General features: G+C 36.7%; 1 protein-coding gene across 4 annotated transcripts in view; it reads left to right on the plus strand.

The window, feature by feature from the left end:
- PTPN4 (protein tyrosine phosphatase non-receptor type 4) overlaps positions 1–24,284 on the plus strand; it is a 229,750-nt gene that overhangs the window by 179,862 nt on the left and 25,604 nt on the right. For 3 of the 4 annotated variants that reach the window (XM_033231767.1, XM_033231768.1, XM_033231769.1), the window contains 8 exons: positions 317–475; positions 11,735–11,894; positions 12,875–12,958; positions 13,052–13,108; positions 18,292–18,448; positions 21,482–21,648; positions 22,832–22,922; positions 23,003–23,064. In XM_033231767.1, coding sequence (XP_033087658.1) covers positions 317–475; positions 11,735–11,894; positions 12,875–12,958; positions 13,052–13,108; positions 18,292–18,448; positions 21,482–21,648; positions 22,832–22,922; positions 23,003–23,064 — 937 coding nt within the window. The remainder of the gene's footprint in view (positions 1–316; positions 476–11,734; positions 11,895–12,874; positions 12,959–13,051; positions 13,109–18,291; positions 18,449–21,481; positions 21,649–22,831; positions 22,923–23,002; positions 23,065–24,284) is intronic. The other variant, XM_033231770.1, reaches the window with a different exon arrangement.

The raw sequence follows: 24,284 nt of genomic DNA on the forward strand, positions 1-24,284 counted from the left end.
TCTGATCCCTTTATTTTATAAATGCTGAATAAGACAAAATCGTAGTGACTGACACCTAGAAACATTAAGGCACTTAGAGATAGTAGGTAACTTTACGGGTAGAATCCTTGGCAGATTGTTGACTGTAACTCAGATCACTGACTTCCCATTCTCTGTTCTCTCTGTTTATATCACACTGTCTTTTTCAGAGATTGCTTAGTCAACATGGCTTGACTTAAAAACACATACCCACTTTCTGATGCAACCATATATTAAGAAACTTGGAAATTTTGAATTAAAGCATATTTTTATTCAGCTTTTCTCCCTCTTTATTTAGTCGGAATTCTGCATTCACGCAGGAAGGAACCCGGTTACGACCATCTTCAGTTGGTCATTTGGTAGACCATATGGTTCATACTTCCCCAAGCGAAGTGTTTGTGAATCAGAGATCTCCATCATCAACACAAGCTAATAGCATTGTTCTGGAATCATCACCGTAAGAGCTTTTTTATTTTGCTTCCTCACTCTGTGTTTTCAATGCCCCAAATTGCTTTATTTAAAATAATCTGGGAAATTAGGATATTTGATACAAGATTTTAATTATGCAACTTTTCAAAATTTATATATTTGCTATTATGCTCATTTGTTCCTGAGAGTTCTTGTTGCCGCTCCCTCCCCCACTCAGTCACTATGTTGTTATTTTGTTGACTTAGGTCTTCAATTTTTAGTGTATAAACTCAAATATTTCTGCAGATAATGTAGCACTCTGGTCAAGGAGGAGGGTAGTTAAAGTAGAGCTTTCTTAATATTTTTAAAGGAAAAGAACCATAAGTATGAGTAAAAAGTGTTGAGAAAATTAAAAATACTTACAAGGTATGTAGATAGGTAAGAAGATTTTTGAATTTACCTATGTAGATAGGTAAGAATATTTATTTCTTGAGAAGGAGAAATTGGTGTAAGATATAGTGAATGTGATCGGGGTAAAGAGTGGGCCCGAGAGTGGTAGGTGGAAGAGAGTACAGGTGTAGGGTCATGTTTGTCCCTGGGTAGGGTAAACCAAGGAAGACTGGCTGAGCTATCAAAACAAGTAAGAGTTCAGCCTGTGTGATGTATATCTTGGTAAAACATTTTGATTGTGTGTATATATTATTTAAAATGGAGAAATAGGACAGATACACACTGTACAATGATACCTGTGGGGAATTAGTTGGCAAGAAATAAGATTGATGGGAGATGTAATGTTTTATTACTTTAGAACTTATAATTCTAAACTTTCCGGATGATTTTTAATAATTATGTATGTTTTAGGCCGGGCGCGGTGGCTCAAGCCTGTAATCCCAGCACTTTGGGAGGCCGAGACGGGCGGATCACGAGGTCAGGAGATCGAGACCATCCTGGCTAACATGGTGAAACCCCGTCTCTACTAAAAAGTACAAAAAAAAAAAAAAACTAGCCGGGCGACATGGCGGGCGCCTGTAGTCCCAGCTGCTTGGGAGGCTGAGGCAGGAGAATGGCGTAAACCCAGGAGGCGGAGCTTGCAGTGAGCTGAGACCGGCCACTGCACTCCAGCCTGGGCGGCAGAGCGACACTCCGTCTCAAAAAAAAAAAAAAAAAAAAATAATTATGTATGTTTTAATTTGGAAACTTTAAAAAGTATAGTAATTAAGGACATGATTGAAATATTGATTTGATTTTAAAATTACATACTTTCATGACATAAAAATGAATCATATGCAGGAATCACAAAAGCCTAATTATTACAAACCAAGACCAATATAACTCTTGAGGCCTAACAAAATTATCTGTATCTATTTTTAAAGGGCCTTTTCCAAAGAAAGACATATAAACACAATTGAATATTTCCACATGTACATTTTATAGATTCACAAACCCCCAAATCACTTGCTGATATGGTTCGGCTCTGTGTCCTCACCCAGATCTTACCTTGAATTGTAATCTCCAGGTGTCAAGGGCAGGACCAAGTAAAGGTAGTTGAATCATGGGGGTCATTTCCTCTTTCCATCATTCTGTTCTTATAATACTGAATGAGTCTTACAAGATCTGATGGTTTTATAAGTATCTGGCATTTCCCCTGCGTGCACTCATTTTCTCTCTGCCACCCTGTGAAGAGGTGCCTTCCACCATGATTGTAAATTTCCTGAGGCCTCCCCAGCCATGTGTAACTGTGAGTCAACTAAACCTCTTCTCTTTATAAATTACCCAGTCTCAGGTATTTTTTCATAGCAGCATGAGAATGAGATTTGCCATCTCAAAACACCTTTATTCTACTTTCCTGACTTGAGTGGAGAAGCAAGTTCAGGGTAACTTGGAACTGTGAAGAGTTTTGCTGCTTCTGTCTTGTGCACAAGATTATAAAATGCTTGGCGCCTTCTCCTTGGACATGTATTTTATAAGGCTTATATGTTTGTATTCCATTTTGAATCTATAATACTGCATTTGACATTCAACCAGTTTTTAACCTTAAGAATAATGAGAGAGTTCTGAAAAGATAAGCTTAATAATAATAACTTACTTAGTTGCTTACAATCACTTTTACATAAATTATCTCACTGTTCTATTCAGGAGAATTCAGTGAAGTAGGAGAGATATGTAATATCCATTTTATAGATAAGAAAGCCACACTTAGAACACTTGTCCCAATTTGCAGAACAAAAACTCAGGCTTTCTCTAGCACAGTCAGCCAGGAGAACTTTGTATTCCAAACAAGATGTTATAGATGTTCTTTGATTTGCAATTTAGATAAAATACTTTGCAACTTGGAATCCATAGATTTTAGTTTTTCTATTGTCCAAATGTGAAAAGAATTTAAATGATGTATTGGATTAAGCACAGAACATTTTTTTTTTTTTTTTTTTTTTTTTTTCCTTTTTTTTTTTTTTTTTATTATACTTTAAGTTCTAGGGTACATGTGCATGACGTTTATATCATGTATAACTCCCCAATGCAATCCCTCCCTCCTCCCCCCTCCCCATGATAGGCCCCAGTGTGTGATGTTCCCCTTCCCGAGTCCAAGTGATCTCATTGTTCAGTTCCCACCTATGAGTGAGAACATGCGGTGTTTGGTTTTCTCTTCTTGTGATAGTTTGCTAAGAATGATGGCTTCCAGCTGCATCCATGTCCCTACAAAGGACGCAAACTCATCCTTTTTGATGGCTGCATAGTATTCCATGGTGTATATGTGCCACATTTTCTTAATCCAGTCTGTCACAGATGGACATTTGGGTTGATTCCAAGTCTTTGCTATTGTGAATAGTGCCGCAATAAACAAACGAAGCACAGAACATTTCAACGTGTAATGAAATAGATTTTTTTAAGGTTTTTCACATATTCCTTTTTTTAATTGTCAGATAAAATCATCTTACCAATTCTTGATTTAAGTGAGTACAGGAGGTTGCTTATACTGTTTAGAATAAAGTTATCATTTATAGGCTAAGGATAAAGTAAAGGAGACCACAGTCTACAACACAGCATGTGAATTGGATGGTTAAATTTATTAGGATACAAATTTCTAAAGGCGGCAACAGAGAGCTGCATTAACTGCAAAATAAGCTTTTTTCACTGCTGTTGTTGAAGCATTTATAAGAAAAGTTAAAGCTGACTGGACTGAAATAAATTGTGCACATTTTTTCACATATCTTGATTGACATTTCTAACAAACCTTTTGCTACTATGTGACAATATATTGCTCTGTTACCAGCATAGTACACTTGAATATAACATTTTCATTATTCACCCTCCACTTAACATTTTTCAAAATGTCAAATTGCCAAGTGCGGTGGTGTGTACCTGTTGTCCCGGCTTACTCAGGAGGCTGAGGCAGAAGGATCACTAGAGCCCAGGAGTTTGAGGATGTGTTGCTCCATGATGGCGCCTGTGGATAGTCACTGCATCTCATCCTGGACAATACAGCAAGACACCATCTTTTAGAAACCAAAAGCAAAAAAAAAGGTCAAAGTTTAAAATAAGCAAGTTATTTTTGGTAAAAAGCCCCAGTATGAACGTTGGGCATTTGGAACACTTTTAGAATTATATTGCCATCTCTCCCTTCTCTTAACAACCAAAAGTTAAGTAGTACTTTTTTTTTAATGTGGGTAAATTTTTTTTTTTTTTTTTGAGACGGAGTCTCACTCTGTCACCCAGGCTGGAGTGCAGTGGTGCGATCTCGGCTCACTGCAAGCTCTGCCTCCTGGGTTCACGACATTCTCCTGCCTCAGCCTCCAGAGTAGCTGGGACTACAGGTGCCCACCACCACGCCCGGCTGATTTTTTGTATTTTTAGTAGAGACGGGGTTTCACCGTGTTAGCCAGGATGGTCTCCATCTCCTGACCTCGTGATCTGCCCACCTCGGCCTCCCAAGGTACTGGGATTACAGGCGTGAGCCACCGCGCCCGGCTAATGTGGGTAAAATTTTTTGTGGGTAAACCGTGTACAGAATGTATTTCGAGCCCTGGTGCCCCCTCCTCTAGTACATTTTAGGCAAATTATTGGTTTTAAATATATTAAAACAATTGAGTTAGAAGTGTTATCAATTAAAGTAAATATGGATGTATATAAGTCCTGGTGTTTACTAATCTTGCTTTCTGTTTATTAAAATATAAATAATTTCTGTTAGAATTTAAAATATAGCAGTATTACCATTTATAACCAAAATGAAGTGATTTAAAATAGTCATATTCTGGATATGTTCTGATAAGTTCTAGGAGTTCTGTTGAGGCTTCAGATACTGATGGGGGGGATGCTTATTAGCATTTACCTATTTTGTAAATTGGCTTTCTGAGAAACTTTTTTTTTAGGAAAATGTTCCACTGCCACGAAAAGTTTGGAAACCTCTGATTTAAAATAACTTTCCCCCTTTTTGCAGTTACTTTCTTTTAGATGCGGCTATATATCATAGTGGTTATGAGCACAAGCTCTGGATTCAGACTAGGTTTAAAACGGGGTTCCACTACTTCTAATTAGGTGACCTTTGGTGAGTTATTTTATCTCTGTAAGCCTGTTTCCTTACTTTTAAAAAACAGGGTGATAATAATACCTACCTCAAAGGGTTGCTATAAGCATATAATAATTACATAGCTTTTTTCAGTTAAGCTTTTGGGATATATTCCAACAACTTTTAATATATTATCAACAGTTTGTCTGGATATTTGAAGTGTGAGCATCTGGTTGAACACAGTGAGAAAGTCTCCAGATTCTCAACTTTGTTCTTACATCCGTAATCACACGATATTCTAGGCAGACTTCATAATCCACAAGTGGCTTTTTGTTTGTTTTGTTTGTTTAGGGACAGGGTCCTGCTCTGTTGCCTAGGCTGGAGTGCAGTGGTGTAAACACTGCTCCCTGCAGCCTCGACCTCCTAGGCTCAAGTAATCCTCCTACCTCAGCCTCCCAAGTAGCTGAGACTGCAGGAGCACGACACCATGCCCAGCTAATTTTTGTATTTCTTGTAGAAACAGGGTTGCATCATGTTGCCCAAGCTGGTCTTGAATTCCTGGGCTCAAGTGATCCACTTGCCTCAGCCTCCCAAAGTTGTTTGGGAGGATTCCAGGTTTGAGCCACTGTGCCTGGCCATCTTCAAGTGTTAAATCCATTTCCCTGAGCCATTCTTTCCTGGACTATTCCATTCTAGTCTTATCTAATGAATCCCCACAGCTTTGTCCATACCTCATCAGTTCCTTTTGCTTGGTCTTCAAAGCTTTGCCTTTCCTCCACCCCTCTCAACTACTGGCACTGATGACTTCCGTCTACAATTCATTGTTCCCAATTCCCATTCCAGTCTTGATCAAGTCTAGCGATGTATTGTGAACTCTTCAAATACTAGGCTATTTTAAGACAAGGAGATTAAAAAAATCAAAGAAGGTTTGAATAGAAGGAGATACCAAGCCATGGGGACTTAGAGAATGTACCATATTAGATGCTGTATTCGTGGCATCAAGACTAATTACAGGTCCCTGGACAGTAGCTGTAGTATGCTTACCTGCCATTCATCTCTGGCTAAAGGCTCTGTCACTTGCACTTGGGAGCTAAGGGTGGACACCTTGATTTGGTTGAAACCAAGAATCTCAGGTCTCTGGGAGGTTTGTTCTGGAATAGATTCTTACTGATAAAATCACATGACATTGTCAGTTCTTTTATTTTTATTTTTATTTTTTTTTTTGAGATGGAGTCTAGCTCTGTCGCCCGGGCTGGAATGCAGTCGCCGGATCTCAGCTCACTGCAAGCTCTGCCCCCGGGTTTACGCCATTCTCCGGCCTCAGCCTCCCGAGTAGCTGGGACTACAGGCGCCCGCCACCTCGCCCGGCTCGTTTTTTTGTATTTTTTAGTAGAGATGGGGTTTCACCTTGTTAGCCAGGATGGTCTCGATCTCCTGATCTCGTGATCCGCCCGTCTCGGCCTCCCAAAGTGTTGGGATTACAGGCTTGAGCCACCGCGCCCGGCCGACATTGTCAGTTCTATTCTTAGATATTAATCATATCCCTGATAGTTTACATGAACTTTTTAAAGTGCCTTGTGCATTAATTAATAATCAACCTGAAATGGCGTCTACTTTGAAACACTGTCATTATCAGAATAAAGTAGCCAAAGTGTTAAGAAGCCTGAATTTTGAATCAGAATTTTATCTGTATCTAATGTAATATAAGTAAAGTACAAGTTGTGTTAAATGCGTATTGAAGACGAGAATAACAGTAGTGATTATAGTTAAATGAGACATGATCTCTTGATATACATCTTAGAAAATAAGAGGTTTGTTTTTTTTCTTTAAGAGACAGGGTCTCTCTGTCTCCCAGGCTGGGGCATAGTGGCGCGATTATAACTCACCACAGCCTCAAACTATTGTTCTTGAATGATCTTCCCATTTCAGCATCCTGAGTAGCTGGGACTACAGGTGCACACCACCATCCTCAGCTAATTAAAAAATATATATTTTTTTTTGTAGAGATGGTATCCTGCTTTGTTGCCCAGGCTGGAAAATCAGAGTTTTTAAAAGAGCCATCATTTCTGGCACATTTGTATTAGTGTCTAACACGAATATAGTTTTTGTTTTCTAGTCTATTGGAGTAAATTTTATGTTTCTGTGACAGATTTCTATGTACAGTCGTGCCTTTACCGTCGTTTTTTTTTTTTTTTAATTCATGATTTTCAAGGGTTGTTCATTTTTCTTTTTTAAAAGTAACTAAAATAATCCCTTCAGGATTGAATTTTTTTCTCACTTTCCCTAAATCAGATCTTTTCCAGCTCCCTTCCTTAAAGCCAGATGATTCCCTCCACTTGTATGTCTCCAGCTACAACCCCAATCCCTGCTTCTTTCTTTAGTTTCTATTTCCCTACTCCTGCCTAAACTGCCTGTTAGTAAATGTTGGCCTTCTTTGAAAATTAGAGGTCTCTTCCTTGAGGGTACTATCTATTATTTCTGACAGGGCTGTGTTTCACTATGCTGCCTAGTTATTCTCCCAATTGCATGATGGCTCTTCATTCTCTTATACTTGGCAGATTTTTGTGTGTGTGCACTTAGAAATAGTATTGTTTTTAAGAATTGGACTGTTTCATGACATTATTTTTAATGTATCATTCTAATTATAATGCAAGGTTTACTTATGAAAGTCATCTTCCTAGATAACTGTTTAGGTAATAAATATAATGTATATGGTAGCTGTACAATAGAATGAAGAAGAAAGTTATTCATTAAAGTAAATTGAATTAATATTCTTGGAGTATGTATTTTAAAAAATGTAATTCATAACTTTTGCCCAATATTTGAATTTCAGGAATCTGTGTTGACATCCTTGATTACTTTTATGGACTTTAGAGTATGTGTGTGTGTGTGTGTGTGTGTAGAGTTTGGTTATGGAAATTGGAAGTAGAGAAAAGGGAAACAGTTACAAGGATTACTATGAGAGTACATAATCAAATTATAAGAGCTCCCTAGACCAACCTAACCCTCTGCAGCAGTCAGGCATGTGGAGAGCCTGTCTGCCACTCTCTGAGAACTTACTTTAATAAGAAAGTTATGTAAGACAGTGAGAAGGCAGGTAGCTCCATCCTGAAATCCAAAGTTTTACTGTCCTTTCATCTTCATCTTAATCTATACTCCATTCTCTTCACCTTTTCCTTATAATTTGGCTTAAGTCCCAACCCCAGCATTTATACTTGGGTTCTTTTCCTATTTGTATCTTCTTGCTTGTTTTGAATGTTTAAAAAGAGGTTAGAAGAGGTTATTCTCAAATACCTGAAGTCTTGCAAGTAGCACGGGATGGAGATTTGTGTAGATTATAGAGCTCATGCTGCATCTACAGACAGCAGCTGCCATTTGGCTTAATACAGTGTTTGACAACCAGTACTGCAGGCCCATTCTTTCCGGAGTTTCCAGATTTTTCATCTTGAAAATCTAGATTTGTATGCAATTTAAAAAATGTAATTGTTTAACTCAATTATTTTTATAAAAGCAATGAATGGTCCAAATGTATGTTGGCCAAAATTGGCCCATAATCCATGAATTTATAACTGCTCTTTTAGGATAACAATGTCTAATCAGAATTGCACAATAAAAACCACTTCTGGAAGTGTTTTTTTTTGCCTAAACTGTAACTCCAGAAATAGAGATTCAACAGTTTTAGCAAAATGTACCATAGTATCAGTGCTGTCCCTCTCATGTAACTGAGTATTGCTACTGTTAGGCCCATACCCACCAAGTTTGACTCACTTAGATATGCCACTGCTGATCAGGCTTGAGTTTCTCCTGTGTATTTTGGCGCTGTATTTAAACTGATAGCTGGACCAAGAATAAGGAAGGGTGCCCTGACTCCATTTTCATATGTTCTCCACCTTATACCCTTTCCCACAGGTTTTTAGTTTTGAATGTTTCTTTCTCAGCTTTTAAATTTAGCCTTTAAATGTTTCCTGGTTATGACAACTGTATGCAAAAGCAGAAAAAGTTTCTAATTATCTTGCCTAAGTGGTTACACATTTAGGTCCAAGTAAGGGGTGAGACCTGTTATATATGTAGAGTCCAGTTACTTCTGGTGTTTGTAAAGTTTTAGAGACTCTATCAACTGCCTTTTAAAAATGTTGCATCTGTTAAGTTCTACTAAGGGATGTCCATCTCTATGTGCTGTAATCCTATGTAGTACGCCATGGTTGAGTTACATATCTCTATTCTAGTCCATGGAAACATTTCCGTAGACAAGCAATACTTGAATGTATGGGCCCTTAGAAGCTTGTATACTTGGCAGTTGAAAGTAACATAAAAACTACCACGTTTGGGATCTGGAAGCCCTGGCCATTAAGGCAGACCTCAGTGAAGCTTTTGCTGAAAAAGAGGGATGTATGCTCTGATTCAGTCTTTGTAGACTTGGTAGAATTTGGAGCATTTGTGCCCTGAAGTATTTCTATGCAGACATCTAGGCTAAGTGGGCATTACTGTTCACTTGCTTCTTGTGCGGTTATATTTTATACCAGGTTATAAAATTTAGGAAGACTCTAATCTCTCTTAGGAGAAACTTCTCTGGAAGACCATACAATCACTTCATTCGTTATTAATCCCAGCTGACTTCCTTGGCACTAATCATACTTTCAGTTTCACAATGCTTATTTACTAGGTGTCTAGCAGCCAACCTCTCAATAAGCTTACACGTCCTCAACAAGGGAGAACAAATGTATCCAAGGGTCACTCTGGCAGTAAATCTCTGCATCAGTTATCTTGTTATGCTTGATCACAAATGAGCCTAACTTAAAGTGACATAACAAAGGTTCTTTCTTTCTTACATTATATGTACATTGTGTGTCATCTGTGGCTCTGCTCTACCTTGTCTTCATTCTGGGTCCCAGACTGGTAGCATGCCCTGTTTGCGACATGGCTAGTCTCAAGGCCAAGGGAAAAAAGAAGCATAACGAAATCATATGTTTCTTTTTTTTCTTTTTCTTTTTTTTTTTTTTTTTTTTTTTGAGATGGAGTCTTGCTCTGTCGCCCAGGCAGGAGTGCAGTGATGCGAACTCGGCTCACTGCAAGCTCCGCCTCCCGGGTTCACGCCATTCTCCTGCCTCAGCCTTCCAAGTACCTGGGACTACAGGTGCCCGCCACCACGCCTGGCTAAGTTTTTTGTATTTTTAATAGAGACGGGATTTCACCATGTTAGACAGGATAGTCTTGATCTCCTGACCTCGTGATCCGCCCACCTCGGCCTCCCAAAGTGCTGGGATTACAGGTGTGACCCCCGCACCTGGCCCGTGAGTTGTTTCTTAAAGCTTCCTTTCAAAAGTTACACATTCCACTTCTACCCACATGTCATTGGCCAAAGCAAGTCACATGGCCAGGCCTAATGTCAGTGGGGGGAAGAAGAACTTTTTTTTTAATGATAATATCATCTAATACATTTTGCCTATCTCCAGACCTTATAGCTTGGATGTTAGGTGTCTTGTCAGTCAACAGAAGAGCAGATACTAGGTGTAAAATGTGTGCTTCAGTGCCACACCAGCAGTCATGTGAATTGACACAGTAGCTGTCATCGCTCTTATACCTGTCCTTAGGCAATAAGACAGTAATTATTTTATCAGATAATAACGCCAAGAGTGGTCAGTGTTCTTATCAAGAACAATTTTCCCCTCACCTATTTAGTATTTTACTTCTCCCAAATCCACAACTTCCGTGGATGCATACTTCTTAAGACACAAGTTGAACCACAAGTTTCCACTTTTGGCCTTTGTGGAAAGCTCACAAGTAATGTTTTGTTCTGTTTTGTTTTGTTTTGTTTTGTTTTGTTTGAAACGGAGTTTCCCTCTGTCGCCCAGGCTAGAGTGCAGTGGTACGATCTCAGCTCACTGCAAGCTCCGCCTCCCAGGTTCACGCCATTCTCCTGCCTCAGCCTCCCAGTAGCTGGGACTACAGGCACCCGCCACCACTCCCGGCTGTTTTGTATTTTTAGTAGAGAGGGGGTTTCACCGTGTTAGCCAGGATGGTCTCGATCTCCTGACCTTGTGATCCGGCCACCTCGGCCTCCCAAAGTGCTGGGGTTACAGGCGTGAGCCACCGCACCCGGCCACAAGTAATGTTTCTATACATATTATGCTTGTTAAAAGCTAGAGTTTCTGCCCTGAAGTTACCTTTATCATATCTAGCTCTTTTTATCAATTCCTGTTGCCACAAATTGAGGGTTATGCTCTCTAATGTTAATTGGATTGAGTTTTCTCACCTTAAATCGTATGTTCTGACAATATATCAACCAGTTTTGTCTCTGGTGATGATCTCAGCACTCTTACTCAGATTTCCAATCCTTACCACATCATTGGATTCAATACTTCCATGAATCGTATTTTATTTCTAAAAAGATTAGGCCAATCTCTTAAGCTATTTAGACTGGAATCGTTACTTTATCTGTGGAACTGCCCAATTATCAGTTCTGGATTTTCTTGCCTCCCTTATTCCTGGCTACCCATGACTCCTCTGAAAACCTTAAACAATTTTTTTTGGAAAGATGTTTACTTTGTTATAACAGATTAATAGGTATCTTCACAGGAATACCTTTAAAATATATTTTATTATATAATTGTTTATAAATATGATAAAGTAGGAAATTAGATTTATTACTTCAGAGTTAGGAAAATTTTCATTAAAAAGTGGCACTTCCAAATAAATATGATATTTAGAGCCTGTCTCCTACTAGACATTGTAAATATGTGGGTTTCTTGACCCTAACTTTTAAAAAAGTTTTGAAACAGCTTCCAAATTTGTCTTATTGTCTAGATCACAAGAGACTCCTGAAGATGGGAAGCCTCCAGCTTTACCACCCAAACAATCAAAGAAAAACAGTTGGAACCAAATTCATTATTCACATTCACAACAAGATCTAGAAAGTCATATTAATGAAACATTTGATATTCCATCTTCTCCTGAAAAGCCCACTGTAAGTAGCTTCTTCAGATATTCTCATTTTTCTTTGGATTTTTAAAATCCTAAGTGAAATTTCTTTTGTACTGTGGCATTTTTTAGTTGTAAGTTGTATTACAGTACCTTCTCTTTTTCATCGTATTCTTTGGTCATGAATTGTGCCATGATGTAACTCGATATAAGTTCTGTAATTAGAAGTGACCATGGAGTGCACAGAGTATATAATTAAATAAGCTTTGGGGTTAAGGGAAGATTCCTAGAAGAGATCATCTCTGATAAGAACTAGTCAGATTTTTTTCCTTCAAAGAGCAGGCATAGAACATACTAAATGAAAGAAGCCCAGGACAAATAGCCATGTGTTGTATGATTTCATATACGTGAAATATCCAAAACAGATCTATCAAGAGACAGTAAGTAGATTTGTGGTTGACTAGGCTTTGGAGGATGGCAGGTGGGGAAATGGGGAACGACTGCTAATGGATACAAGATCTAAAATTAGATAATAGTGATGTTTGTACACCTCTGTGACAAGAGTAAAAATTATGGAAATATACACTTTAAATGGGTGAATTATATGTGAATTATATCTCAATAAAGCTGTTTTTTAAAATCACATATATCAAGCAGAGAAAGTATCATTTGAATTCATGTAACATTTATGAGCACCCTCTGTGTACTCATACATATGAACCTGGCTTGTTATGAACCAGGTTCTATGGATATAGCAATTAATAAAGACAGACATGGCCTCTGTACCTCCTGTCACTTAATAGTCTAGCATGTGCTGGCAAGAATGCATGAGAGGGTATATCTGGTTGGGCTAACTGCAAGTTATTAGTCAAAGAATTTACTTTTCTGAACTAAAATTTTTACTAGAATTATGATTTTTTACAAACTATACGTAATATAAGCATACAAAAAGTATGCTTCCTATATAGCTGAAGAATAGATTTTAAGTGAAGAAAATTACAGATTATTTAATTTTGTCTTTTTAAGCCTAATGGTGGTATTCCACACGATAATCTTGTCCTAATCAGAATGAAACCTGATGAAAATGGAAGGTTTGGATTCAATGTAAAGGTAATCTGGAATTTATTTTATACTCAGTTTTTAAATTAAGGTGTTCTTACTTTGGTAATATTTGACTAACATTTTACTTACTCTCTTTTTAAGGGAGGATATGATCAGAAGATGCCTGTGATTGTGTCTCGAGTAGCACCAGGAACACCTGTGAGTTATCTAAATGTTTCAAATAAATCCTGTTTTCAAGAATATGTACTTATTTTATAATTCTTATTAGTTTAAATAAAGGAAGGAATTTCATCATTTATTTTATTAAGTGTCAAATGTTGGCTGAATCTCTTTAAGTTGCTGGGAAGTTAGTTTTTACTTGTTCTCTGTAAGTTTTTAAAATCCCTGTTTTTATAAAGAAGCTATTTATGACTTTCAGTGCTTCTAAAGCATTAACAGAGTCTATCAAAATAACCCCCTTAAAAAACAAAATATAGACAGAGGTATAGTTTTGTGAGGGGTTTTGTTTGCTTGTTTATTTTTTATTAGAGTAGTTTAAGTACATTATACTTGCCTACGCACACCTTTAAAATTTTACTTTAAATGGAAATGATACTGCAAGAACCAGCAGCCTGAGAGAAAGAGGCCAGCTATGCTTTTTTTGGTGCTTTGCAGCAACCTCAAAGTTGGTTTGAAAATCACAATTGAGATTGATCAAAGATATCATGTTATGTGGTTTTGGTTCTGGTTTTTAAGGACCTTGTTTTTTGCTAAAATAACAGGGTACTCCTGGAATACCCCTGGCATGAGCATAAACACAGAATAGCTTATTTAAATATAAATACGTCAGATAGCTATTGAGGTGTCACACAAAACTAAAGAGCATGAATGCAATCATACCTCTACAAGAAACTTTTGAAATCATCAAGACTTTCTACTTTACATCTGTTTATTTTTATGTGATTGTTTGATTCCTCTCAGTGCAAATGAATTTGTACATTGAAGCAGCCTACCTCTCAAGCCACTCCAGATAAACACTCCAGTCTAAGTAAAAACAGTGTACTTAGTAGCAGCTTCAAGCAGAGTTTTGTAACACCACTACCACACACACACACACACACACACGATTGTGACTCCTAAGTCTCCACTAAATAGAAATTGTATAACTACCTACTGCTATTGTGATCCTCAATCCACGTAGTAGGATATGACTACTAATAACTTCCAGGTTTGTATATTACCAGCTCAGTAGCCCACAGTGACCTCGCAGTCTAAATTATAAACTCCTGGGAAGTAAACCCTTAATAAACCCGGCATGGATCATATTTCCTCACTTGAAAAAAGTCTGTTGTGACTGGGGGACGAGACCAGGGATATAATGTATAAAATGACCCTGGGGACATGCTATTAATATGTATGTAAAAGATGGGGACAAAGATGGTAGAGATAATCCAAAATTATTTATTTTATATATATTTGATGGGAAATATGAATATGATTGGGACTGCAGATGAAGGGGTGAAGGATTGATGAATTATCATCTATCATGTAGAAAGGTAACAGATAATATCTAAAACAGAAAAGAATAACAATAGAGAGATGTTAGAGATGCAGAGGTAGATACAGAAAGATATGTCTAAAGTGTTGAAACAACACTTTTAGAGATGGGGAGGTGGTAGGGAGGAACACAAATAGTTTCTTAACAATCTTACATACCTAGTCAAATCTTTTAATGGTGTGATTTATAACTTTGCTAAAAACAAAAATTTAAGACTTAAAGCAGTTGTATATCTTTTGGCCTGACAATTTCACATTTAGGAATTTCCCCTAATGAAATAATTGGACTAGGGAACAAAGAGTACTTAACACAAGGATATTAACTGTATGGTTTATAACAGTTTAAAGTGGAAAAATAATCAAGTGTGACTAGGGAACAAAGAAAACTTATACAAGGATGTTAACTGTATGGTTTATAACAGTTTAAAGTGGAAAAATAATCATGTGGCTAGGGAACAAAGAATACTTATACAAGGATATTAATTATAGTATGGTTTCTAACAGTTTAAAATGAAAAATAACCAAAATGTTCATCGTTAAAGTTGGGGAAACAAATTATATGGTGCTTTGTGTCTATTAAGATGATAATGTAACTCTATATAAATATGGAAATATATCCATAAGATGGCATTATGGAAAAATACATGTTATAATTTCACATATATGTTTGAACCAGTTAAAATATTACATACATAGAAAAATTCTGGAAACATGCTTTAAAAAGTTACCAGTGTTTAATGTGGGTAATGGAATTACAGGTATTCTGTATTTTTTTGATTGTCTGGATCATGACAATGAGTATATATTGCTCTTAGAAAGTATAATACACGTTTCTTTATTTACATGACAATTGTAATAGTCAATGACTCACATGCATAAAAAAAGTATTCATTTTTCTGAGCAATGAATATGGATAGTTTTCAATTAAGCCAAGGTTTCACAGAATATTCTATAGATATATTCATTTCCAAACAGAATTCTAAGACTCTTAAGTTCTCTTTTTAATCTGTACATATTGTTGGTAATTTTTCCCTTTTGCCATGTAGAATTATGTTCCATAAATATTGGCTGAAATTTAGAACAAATTAAAACGTAGTCATTCTATTGGGGAAAAAAATCAAAACAATGGGAATTTATTATTTTTGTATTATTTTATTAATTTAGAGACCACCACAACCTTCTAATTGGAAACCACAGTTTAGGCGATCAGGGGAAAAGGAAAAGATTTCTGTTTTTTTATGAATACATAACAGTTGTACATATTTATGGAGTTCAAATATTTTATTGTCATTTTTTATATTGGACATCTTCTGAAATGGATAAAATAACTCCCAATTAAAGTTATGATTCTCCTTCTGTTTGATAATCTTAGCCAAAAGGCTATTGCTCCAACAAAACTCATTTTAACATTATTGGCCAGGTGTGATGATCATAGCTATAATCTTAGCACTTTGGGAGGCTAAGGTGGGAGGATTGTTTGAGCTCAGGAGTTTAAGACTACCCTGGGCAACATCGTGAAACCTTGTTTCTACAAAAAAATACTTTAAAATTGGCCAGATATGGTGGTACGTGCCTGTGATGCCAGCTACTCCAGTGGCTGAAGTGGGAGGATCACTTGAGCCCAGGAGATAAAGGCTGCAGTGAGCTGTGATTACACCACTACACTCCAGCCTAAGCAACAGATCAAGACCCTGTCTCAAATACATAGCGCGACCCTGTGTGAAATATACACACACACACACACACACACAGCAAGACCCTCAAACAAGAGACAGGGTCTTGCTCTGTGTGTGTGTATATATACACACAAACAGTTAATTTAGACTTGTCAGATCGGAATGAAATGCAAATTAAAAATTGTAACATATCTGACAAAAGGCATATTAACTATGAGAGTTCCCTTTAGTGATAGTGGATACAGTAAGAGATTCATAGCTATCCTCTTTAACACATAGACCACCTCTTTTTTTCTGCCAACTATACTATGCACAAAATAATGTGAGGGAAAGCTCTGTCTGCTATAGCCCATAATTACATTTTCCCCAGTACCATTGGCTCCCAATTCACTACACTTCGGGTATCTCAAAGACATCTACAAAAACTTGGAACTAATTGGTATACAAAAGCATCAAACTGCTAGTGCACAGAGGGAGTATATGAATGTCTGTCATCTACTTCACTACATAAGTAGACAAAAAAGCGACTTGAGAGAATGAGCATAACTCTAAATTTGAACATTCCAGATTTTAAAGCTTTGGGTTGAATTATCTTTATCTTCACAACAACTCTAAGAAATAATCAGAACTTTTCATTTTCAGATGTCTTTTCAGAACTTCAGATGTCTAAGATCACACATGTCAGAAGTAACAGTAACTTCTAGACCAGTGTTTTTTCCACTAATGACAATCGTTATTGGATTTTATTGACTTTGTGTTGATAATGAATTTCAGTAGTTGTGCTTTTATTTTTTCATGCCTTTACCACAAGCGGTTCCCTTTTTTGTAAGATCCAACCCCGTCAGTTCCTTCTCAAGCTGGCCTATCGTTCTTCAATCTTCACTGCCATATGTTTTCATTGCTATGTTCCCAGAACATGTTGTCCATATTTCTATTTCTTTTGTCTCTTTTACCTTAATTGCTGTTTGTCTTCTCACTTTGCACTATAGTGCAAGACTATAAAAATGACTATGCAAGATGAAATCGTGCAGGATCTTAATGATTAATGGGAAAAATTATAGTTGTTCCCAAGACCTTTAAATTTGTTGTCAAAACATTAAGAATTTCCTTTACTGTCTCTTATAAAGGTAAAAGGAAATGAAAAAAATAGTAAAGCTAATATGGGATTTTGTATCCTGTAATTCAAAACATTAGAAACACTGAGAATTTAAATGTTTTATTTTCTTGTGAAAACTCATCATGAGTAGTTTAAATGGTGCTTGCCTCCTCCCCGTGGTACAGCTTAGAATACCAAATGAGCTTCACTTCTTGCCTTGCCAAATTGTTGTAATACTGTCTACTTGACATGCTTTCAACACTTTGCCCTTTGAACTTTCGATGTGAAATATCTCCAAAAGTTCCTTTGGCTACATATCTACAGTCTCTCGAACAACACCAGTCTTAACATTCCCATGGTCATCTATTGCTTCTCTAACTCTATTTATGGTCAATTCAAACTTCACCTCCAGCATTATTCACTTTGCTGCACTTTCATCTTTTGTGATCAATTCCCTCTTTAGGTTTAGGTTATTCATTTTAATATGGGCTCTTCTCTGGGAGACTGGGAGGCAGCCCAACTACATGCTTTCCTGTCTGCACTTGAACTGAAAACAGATGACCATCAAACTTTGGAAGAACTGATGTGACTGGCCACTGATTATGATGTGTGTCTATTATTTATGTAGTGATTTTTGTATTGAAGCTAGCAGCAAAGTTTGTACTTTTTACAGTTATTCACAGTAAATACACTGTGGTAACTAAAGTTTGAATCGTATTGTTGGGGGACTGGTGTTATTTAATTAAATCATGGTGACTGAAGTTTGTATGTATCTAGACAGTGTAAAGCTAAAGCTACTTATGTGTATGTACGTGGAAATCATCAGTCTTATTTGTATGTCTAGGCACATAATAGGTCATCAGGAAAGAAATTGTTGAGTGAAGAAGGAACGAAAATACTATCTCTCTGGCAAAGCTAGATTTCTACATTTTTTAAATAGATGAATAAATGAATAGATGCTTTTCTATATGTAGTTTAGTTCTCTTGCTATCGGGTCTATAAAAATAAATTCCTGTCCTCTCCTTTCAGAAAGTTGCATGCCATTCTGAAAACTTATCTATATTATATTACAGGCTGACCTCTGTGTCCCTAGATTGAATGAAGGGGACCAAGTTGTACTGATCAATGGTCGGGACATTGCAGAACACACTCATGATCAGGTTGTGCTGTTTATTAAAGCTAGTTGTGAGAGACATTCTGGGGAACTCATGCTTCTAGTTCGACCTAATGGTGAGTACTCTATGTAGTACCAGATATTTATCATAATTTATTACTGTTCATTACTGAACACAGCAACCAGATTTCTGACATAAAACATAAGTCACCTAAGTTTCCTGCTCAAAGCACAGTGGCTTTCATTGACACGTGGAGCAGAATTCAAGTTCTTTGACCCCCACCCCTTGCTCCCACTCAGCCTTGCTTACTTTCCTCTATTCTACACTAGCTTTCTTGCAGTTCCTCAGATGTTCCAATCTAATCTACTTATTAGGGTTTTTATCCTTGCTGTTCCCTCTGCTAACATACTCTTTTTGATTTTGTTTTGACTTATACCTATACTTCATTCAGGTTTCTGCTCAGATATTATCTTTAGAAGGGCTTTCTCCCCTGACTACCATAGCTAAAATGACTTCCCATTTCCCCTAAACTGTAGTAGTTGTAGTACTAGTACTCAATAAATACTAGTTGAATGAATGAGTAAATTTGAACTCTGTTCCACTTTTAGAAAATGCCGTAACAAGCTATAAAGTGTTTTTAAAATACTGCCTTTGTTTTCAGTATATGATGTCTACTAGCCTAATCATGTCATCTCCCGATCTGGACAGCTGACTTGTTAAGTCATAGTCATGGAATTCCAGGTTTGGAGAAACCTTGAACACCATAAGCTCTAGCTCTTTGGTTAATTGCATGACTTTCCTCCACAACAACCTAAAGAACATTCTACCAATATAGATAGAGTACTGTCTGGCTCCTGAAACAGGTCATTCCATCTTTGGATAGCTCAAACTATAAATTGAACTAAAAGTCCGTCTTTCTTCAGTCCTGCTCCTAATTCTATCACTTTGTGCTATGCGTTATAAGTTTAACCCCCCTTCCTTCAGATTTTTGACAATAGCTAATTTTACCAGAAACCGTCCTCCCTTTCTCCAGTTTAACAGTCCTAGAGTCCAGCCAGTGTTCATATGGCATTGTTTAGAGTTCCCTCAACACTTTATCAGTCTGCTCTAAGAAAAAAGTTTTATATGTCTAATATCCCAGAATTAGACATCTTCTTCTGGTTTTGTTCTGTATAATTTACTATTAATCATTATTTTAGCCACAAAATAATTATTGTTAATGCCATATTACCACTTGTTGAATATGTACCATAGGAAAGTAAAATATCACTCGAATTCTACTTGTCACCACCATACCCAACCCTGCAAAATTTTACAAGGACATTTCTTTTTTATAAACAAAAAATAAAAAATCCTCTTTTTACCTCTTGTTCACAAATAGGCGTTTTCACTTTATCTTCTCCACTTTGTGTTCTTTTCCATTCATGGTCTAGAATTGGCTTTCTAGGAAGATTAAAAGGACTTCAACAGAACATTCTATTTTGACTTTTCAAGGAACTTGTTCATTTAGACCTCATACTTAGGTGAGTCATTAGGTGTTTTCTGTCACATACAGCTACTTAAATTTTAAACCAGGCATAACATTTTTTTTTCTTTATTTATTGCTTTCTGTTTTCTCTTGATAATAGATCCTAAAGAACTCAATAATACTAGCTAATAATTATTAAAAGCTTTCTGTGTACCTAGGCTCTTTTGTATGTTTTTACTTAATCCTCATAGACATCCAATGAGATAGATGAATTATCCCCATTCTAGAGTTGAAGATACTTTGACACCAAGACATTCAGTTACCTGCTCACAGATTCATGATGGTACAGAGCCAGAATATGAACAAAAATCCATATGATGGCAAAGACCCAGCATTTTTACAATCCCAGATCTCATCCTTTTGCTTTAAAGTAGGAGAGGAACCCACCAGGGTCTACTTCTTGCAAAATTTCTTTCTAAATTGTTTCGTGGTCAAAATACAGAGCAGAACCTGCGTCTACTTTCAGTGTGGGTCTATCTTTTCCATTCTTAAAAGTATCATATAATTAAAATTTAAACTGTGTTTGCCAAGAATATATTTTTGTTTTTCTGATCTTTTCCCCTTTAATTCTTATTTCTTCTTAGGCAGAATGTTGTCATACCTTTTTGTTCTTTCATTCTTCATTTCAGAAATTTATTTTTCTAAAAAAAAGTATAGATATTCAAGGAGGAACCAGATCTCTTAGGCAAGGGTGAAAGAGGCCCCTACCTTGGCTCCATATTTTAGAAGGCCCCGCTTTGGCTCTCTTTCTTCTCCCAGTGGAGTCATAATTTTATAGGACCAAAAGGACATGCCAAGCTGTAACCACCCTTCCCTTTCTATGCCACTTTTTTCAAACCTCAGTTCTGGGTCCAGATAACCCTGAGCCTCTCTCGATCTTCGTGGGTGTTTTCCACACATCCATTCTCTCAATGTTGGTTCACATGGTGTGTGTATCCTAGCCCAGCAGGTGGCTAAGAGGCTACAGTTTGTGGAGGGAGAGGTATAGATATATCTTGCATGTGGGCTGGGATCTTCACATGTGTGTTTATAAACCCCTGTGTTAAAAAATGGGACTGAGAGTGGGTAACGGTGGAATACAGGCCTAGGATCTGGGGTCTAAATCTCCTCACATTACCATGACCATGAATTCTGGCCTAGAATTCTCGTTTGAATTCTGGCCTCCCAGGTTGTTTTGTAGATACATCACCGAAAGAGGATGAAGCATATTTTGTTTAGCACTGTGTTCAAGTTTTTTGTAACTTAAACATATGGTGTATAGGTCTCTATTTGTACTCTTGCCCTAGGTCCCCTAGAAATTAAAAGAGGGTGTATTCACAGGTGCTTCTCAGCAGCTCTTCTCTTTCTTATTGTCTCTTCAAGTTATAGACATTTTCAGCAATGTAGCCAAGAACGCTTCTTCCCTCCAAAGGTACAGCAAAGCCCCTCAACTCCACAACTACTTTCTGTCCCCCTGCACAGTGACGCCAGACTCGGATCTGTTGTAATTCTTCATAAATGAATTATTTTTTGAACAAAACATTATACAGTGTATCTGGTAAATTCCTATCATGTGAATTCATTAAGATTTCCACGTGTATTGGGATTGGTTTGATTTTTCTTTTCTTTTTTTTTTTTTAGCTGTATATGATGTAGTGGAAGAAAAGCTAGAAAATGAGCCAGATTTCCAGTATATTCCTGAGAAAGCCCCCCTAGATAGTGTGCATCAGGATGACCATTCCCTGCGGGAGTCAATGATCCAGCTAGCTGAGGGGCTTATCACTGGAACAGTCCTGACACAGTTTGATGTAAGTAATATCATTATATATTAAAAGCATTTTGCTGATATTTTCTAACTAGTTTCATAGTTTCTTAAGTGCCTAATCTATGCATTATAATTTCTAAACTAAAATGATATTCTGAGAAATGTTTGACATAAAGAGTTCTAAAATGCCAAGTTTCGAAAATTGCTCCCAAAATACTAGCTATGGTTATATAAATAGAATATCTTTTAAAAAGAGGGATAAGGAAATTGTATACATATGTCATCAAACTGAATTTTTTTCTGTAGTTAAATAGCTGTTTTTTTGAAAAGTGGCAGATGAGGATAGGCTATTATAGACTTTAAAATCCTGAGCTAAAGGAAAATAACTTTTGTTTTTGAAGTTTATACCTTGTCATATTTAATCTCTGTTTATTTTTTGTCAGTGCAATCTTGAAAACTGGGAAAAACAAAACCTTCAGACAGATCATTATATCCAACGAACTAGAATGCTTCTTCAGTGCTTGTAATACGCATTTGACCCACGGCCACCCAGTGGATTTGGAAATGTTTTATTCAGACTGTATGAACCTAATTTGTTTGAAATAGTAAACCCGAATTTTTTTGTTTTGTTTTGTTTTTTGAGAAGCGGCCTCTCACTGTGTAGCCTAGGCTGATCTCAAATTCCTATGTCCAAACAGTCCTCTGGCCTCAGCCTCTCAAGTAACTGGAATTACAGGCATGCACAGCCATGCTAGGCTCCCTGGATAGTTTTCAATGTGTTTTTAGAAATGACCATCATTAATAATTGTTGCTCTGCCATGTATGTTATAGGTAAATGTTTAATTATAAAACATTTAGGATATGTCTGTTAGTTTTTATTCAAAAGTTCTTAGTTCATATACTGTAAACACCTCCAAACTAAATGAAAGTTAAATGTTTTCTGCAGATTTGCTACTCACAACTTCAGGTGCTCCTGCTGTAAGCAGAATTGGTTTCACTAGTTTTACCGCTTTTCAAAATATGACACATACTTATGTTAGAAATTGAAGAATTCAGCTTTGCAAATCTGGTTCAGTACTCTACTAGCCTATGATATATCATTGTATAGATGACCTATTCAAAGGGAAAAAAACCTGTTTCCTGTTAGTATAGAAACAAGTCTGGAAAACAAAACAGAAATTGTTTATGGCTTTTGTTGGAATTGTCCCCCTTTTTTTTTTTTTTAGCAACTTTATCGGAAAAAACCTGGAATGACAATGTCTTGTGCCAAATTACCTCAGAATATTTCCAAAAATAGATACAGAGATATTTCGCCTTGTAAGTATCTTATTGTCTCTGTTAAATTTAATCTTTTATATATAACTTTACTAAAACATTATTTCTTTTAAATTTTTTAGATGATGCCACACGGGTCATTTTAAAAGGTAATGAAGACTACATCAATGCGAACTATATAAATGTAAGTTTATTTTTATTATGCCTTTGCCATTTGGAAAAATAGGAGCCACTATAAACTTTGAGGTTATTTTTGTTGAAATCCTAACCTGGGTAGAATATTAAAACTTTCAGATATGAAAAATATTATTGAAGTAATATTAAATAAAATATTTTGGTACTTGTTGTGTATTAATATACAGGTAGAAAGTGGAATGGAATAGTCCAGTTCATAAATAAACTGAGATAAATACTAGAATTTTGTTTATGGTAGAGGTGGTCTTTTAAATCATTGGAGATAAAACAGACTATCCAATGAATGGGTGGTCGGGTCAACTGTCTAGAACAGGAGCCCCCAACCCCTGGGCCATGGACCAGTAATCATACATGGCCTGTCAGGTACCAGGGCCACATGGCAGGAGGTGAGTGGTGGGCAGACATTACCACCTGAACTCCATCTGCTGTCAGATCAGTGGTGGCATTAGATTCTCATAGGAGTGCGGACCCTATTGTGAACTGCACATGTGAGGGATCTAGATTGCATGCTCATTATGAAAATCTAATGCCTGATGATCTATGCTGGAACAGTTTCATCCTGTAACCATCCCCACCTCCCACCCTCCCAACCCCACTCCATGGAAAAATTGTCTTCCAAGAAACCAGTCCCTGGTGCCAAAAAGGTTGGGGACCACTGGTCTAGAATATGTCATTGTAAAGAGGCATTTTTTTTTCTTAACTCTGTAATTAGAAAATTTCAAATGTACAAAATTAGAGCAAACAGTAAAATCAAACTTCATGTACACATGACTCAGTTTCAGCACTTGTCAACTCATGACACACTTTGTTTCACCTTTACCAGGTTCTTTTGAAGTAGATCTTTATATCATATCTTTCATCTATAAATACTTCACCTCCACTCGATGTCAACATGTATTTCGGATATATCAAAATGTAATTTTAAAAGTGGAATTATGAAAATACTTGAAGGGAATATGGAAAATTGTTTAAAATCTCAGGGGGAGGTTTTTTAAGCTTAGATACATGTCTAAGCTTAAAGAGATGAATTTGACAAGGTACAATTTGTTATTTTTGGTATGCTGAAAAACTACTAAAATCAAATGACAAATGGAATTTTTTAAATACTAGAAAAGGCTTATTTAATATACAAAGAGCTTCATAAATAAATAAGAAAAGTAAGCCTGGGAAACATATTGAGACTCCATTTCTCGAATAAAAATAAAAATA

The sequence above is a fragment of the Trachypithecus francoisi genome, unplaced genomic scaffold (genome assembly GCF_009764315.1).
Source record: "Trachypithecus francoisi isolate TF-2019V2 unplaced genomic scaffold, Tfra_2.0 Lachesis_group13, whole genome shotgun sequence".
In the NCBI taxonomy this organism is placed as follows: Eukaryota; Metazoa; Chordata; class Mammalia; order Primates; family Cercopithecidae; genus Trachypithecus; species Trachypithecus francoisi.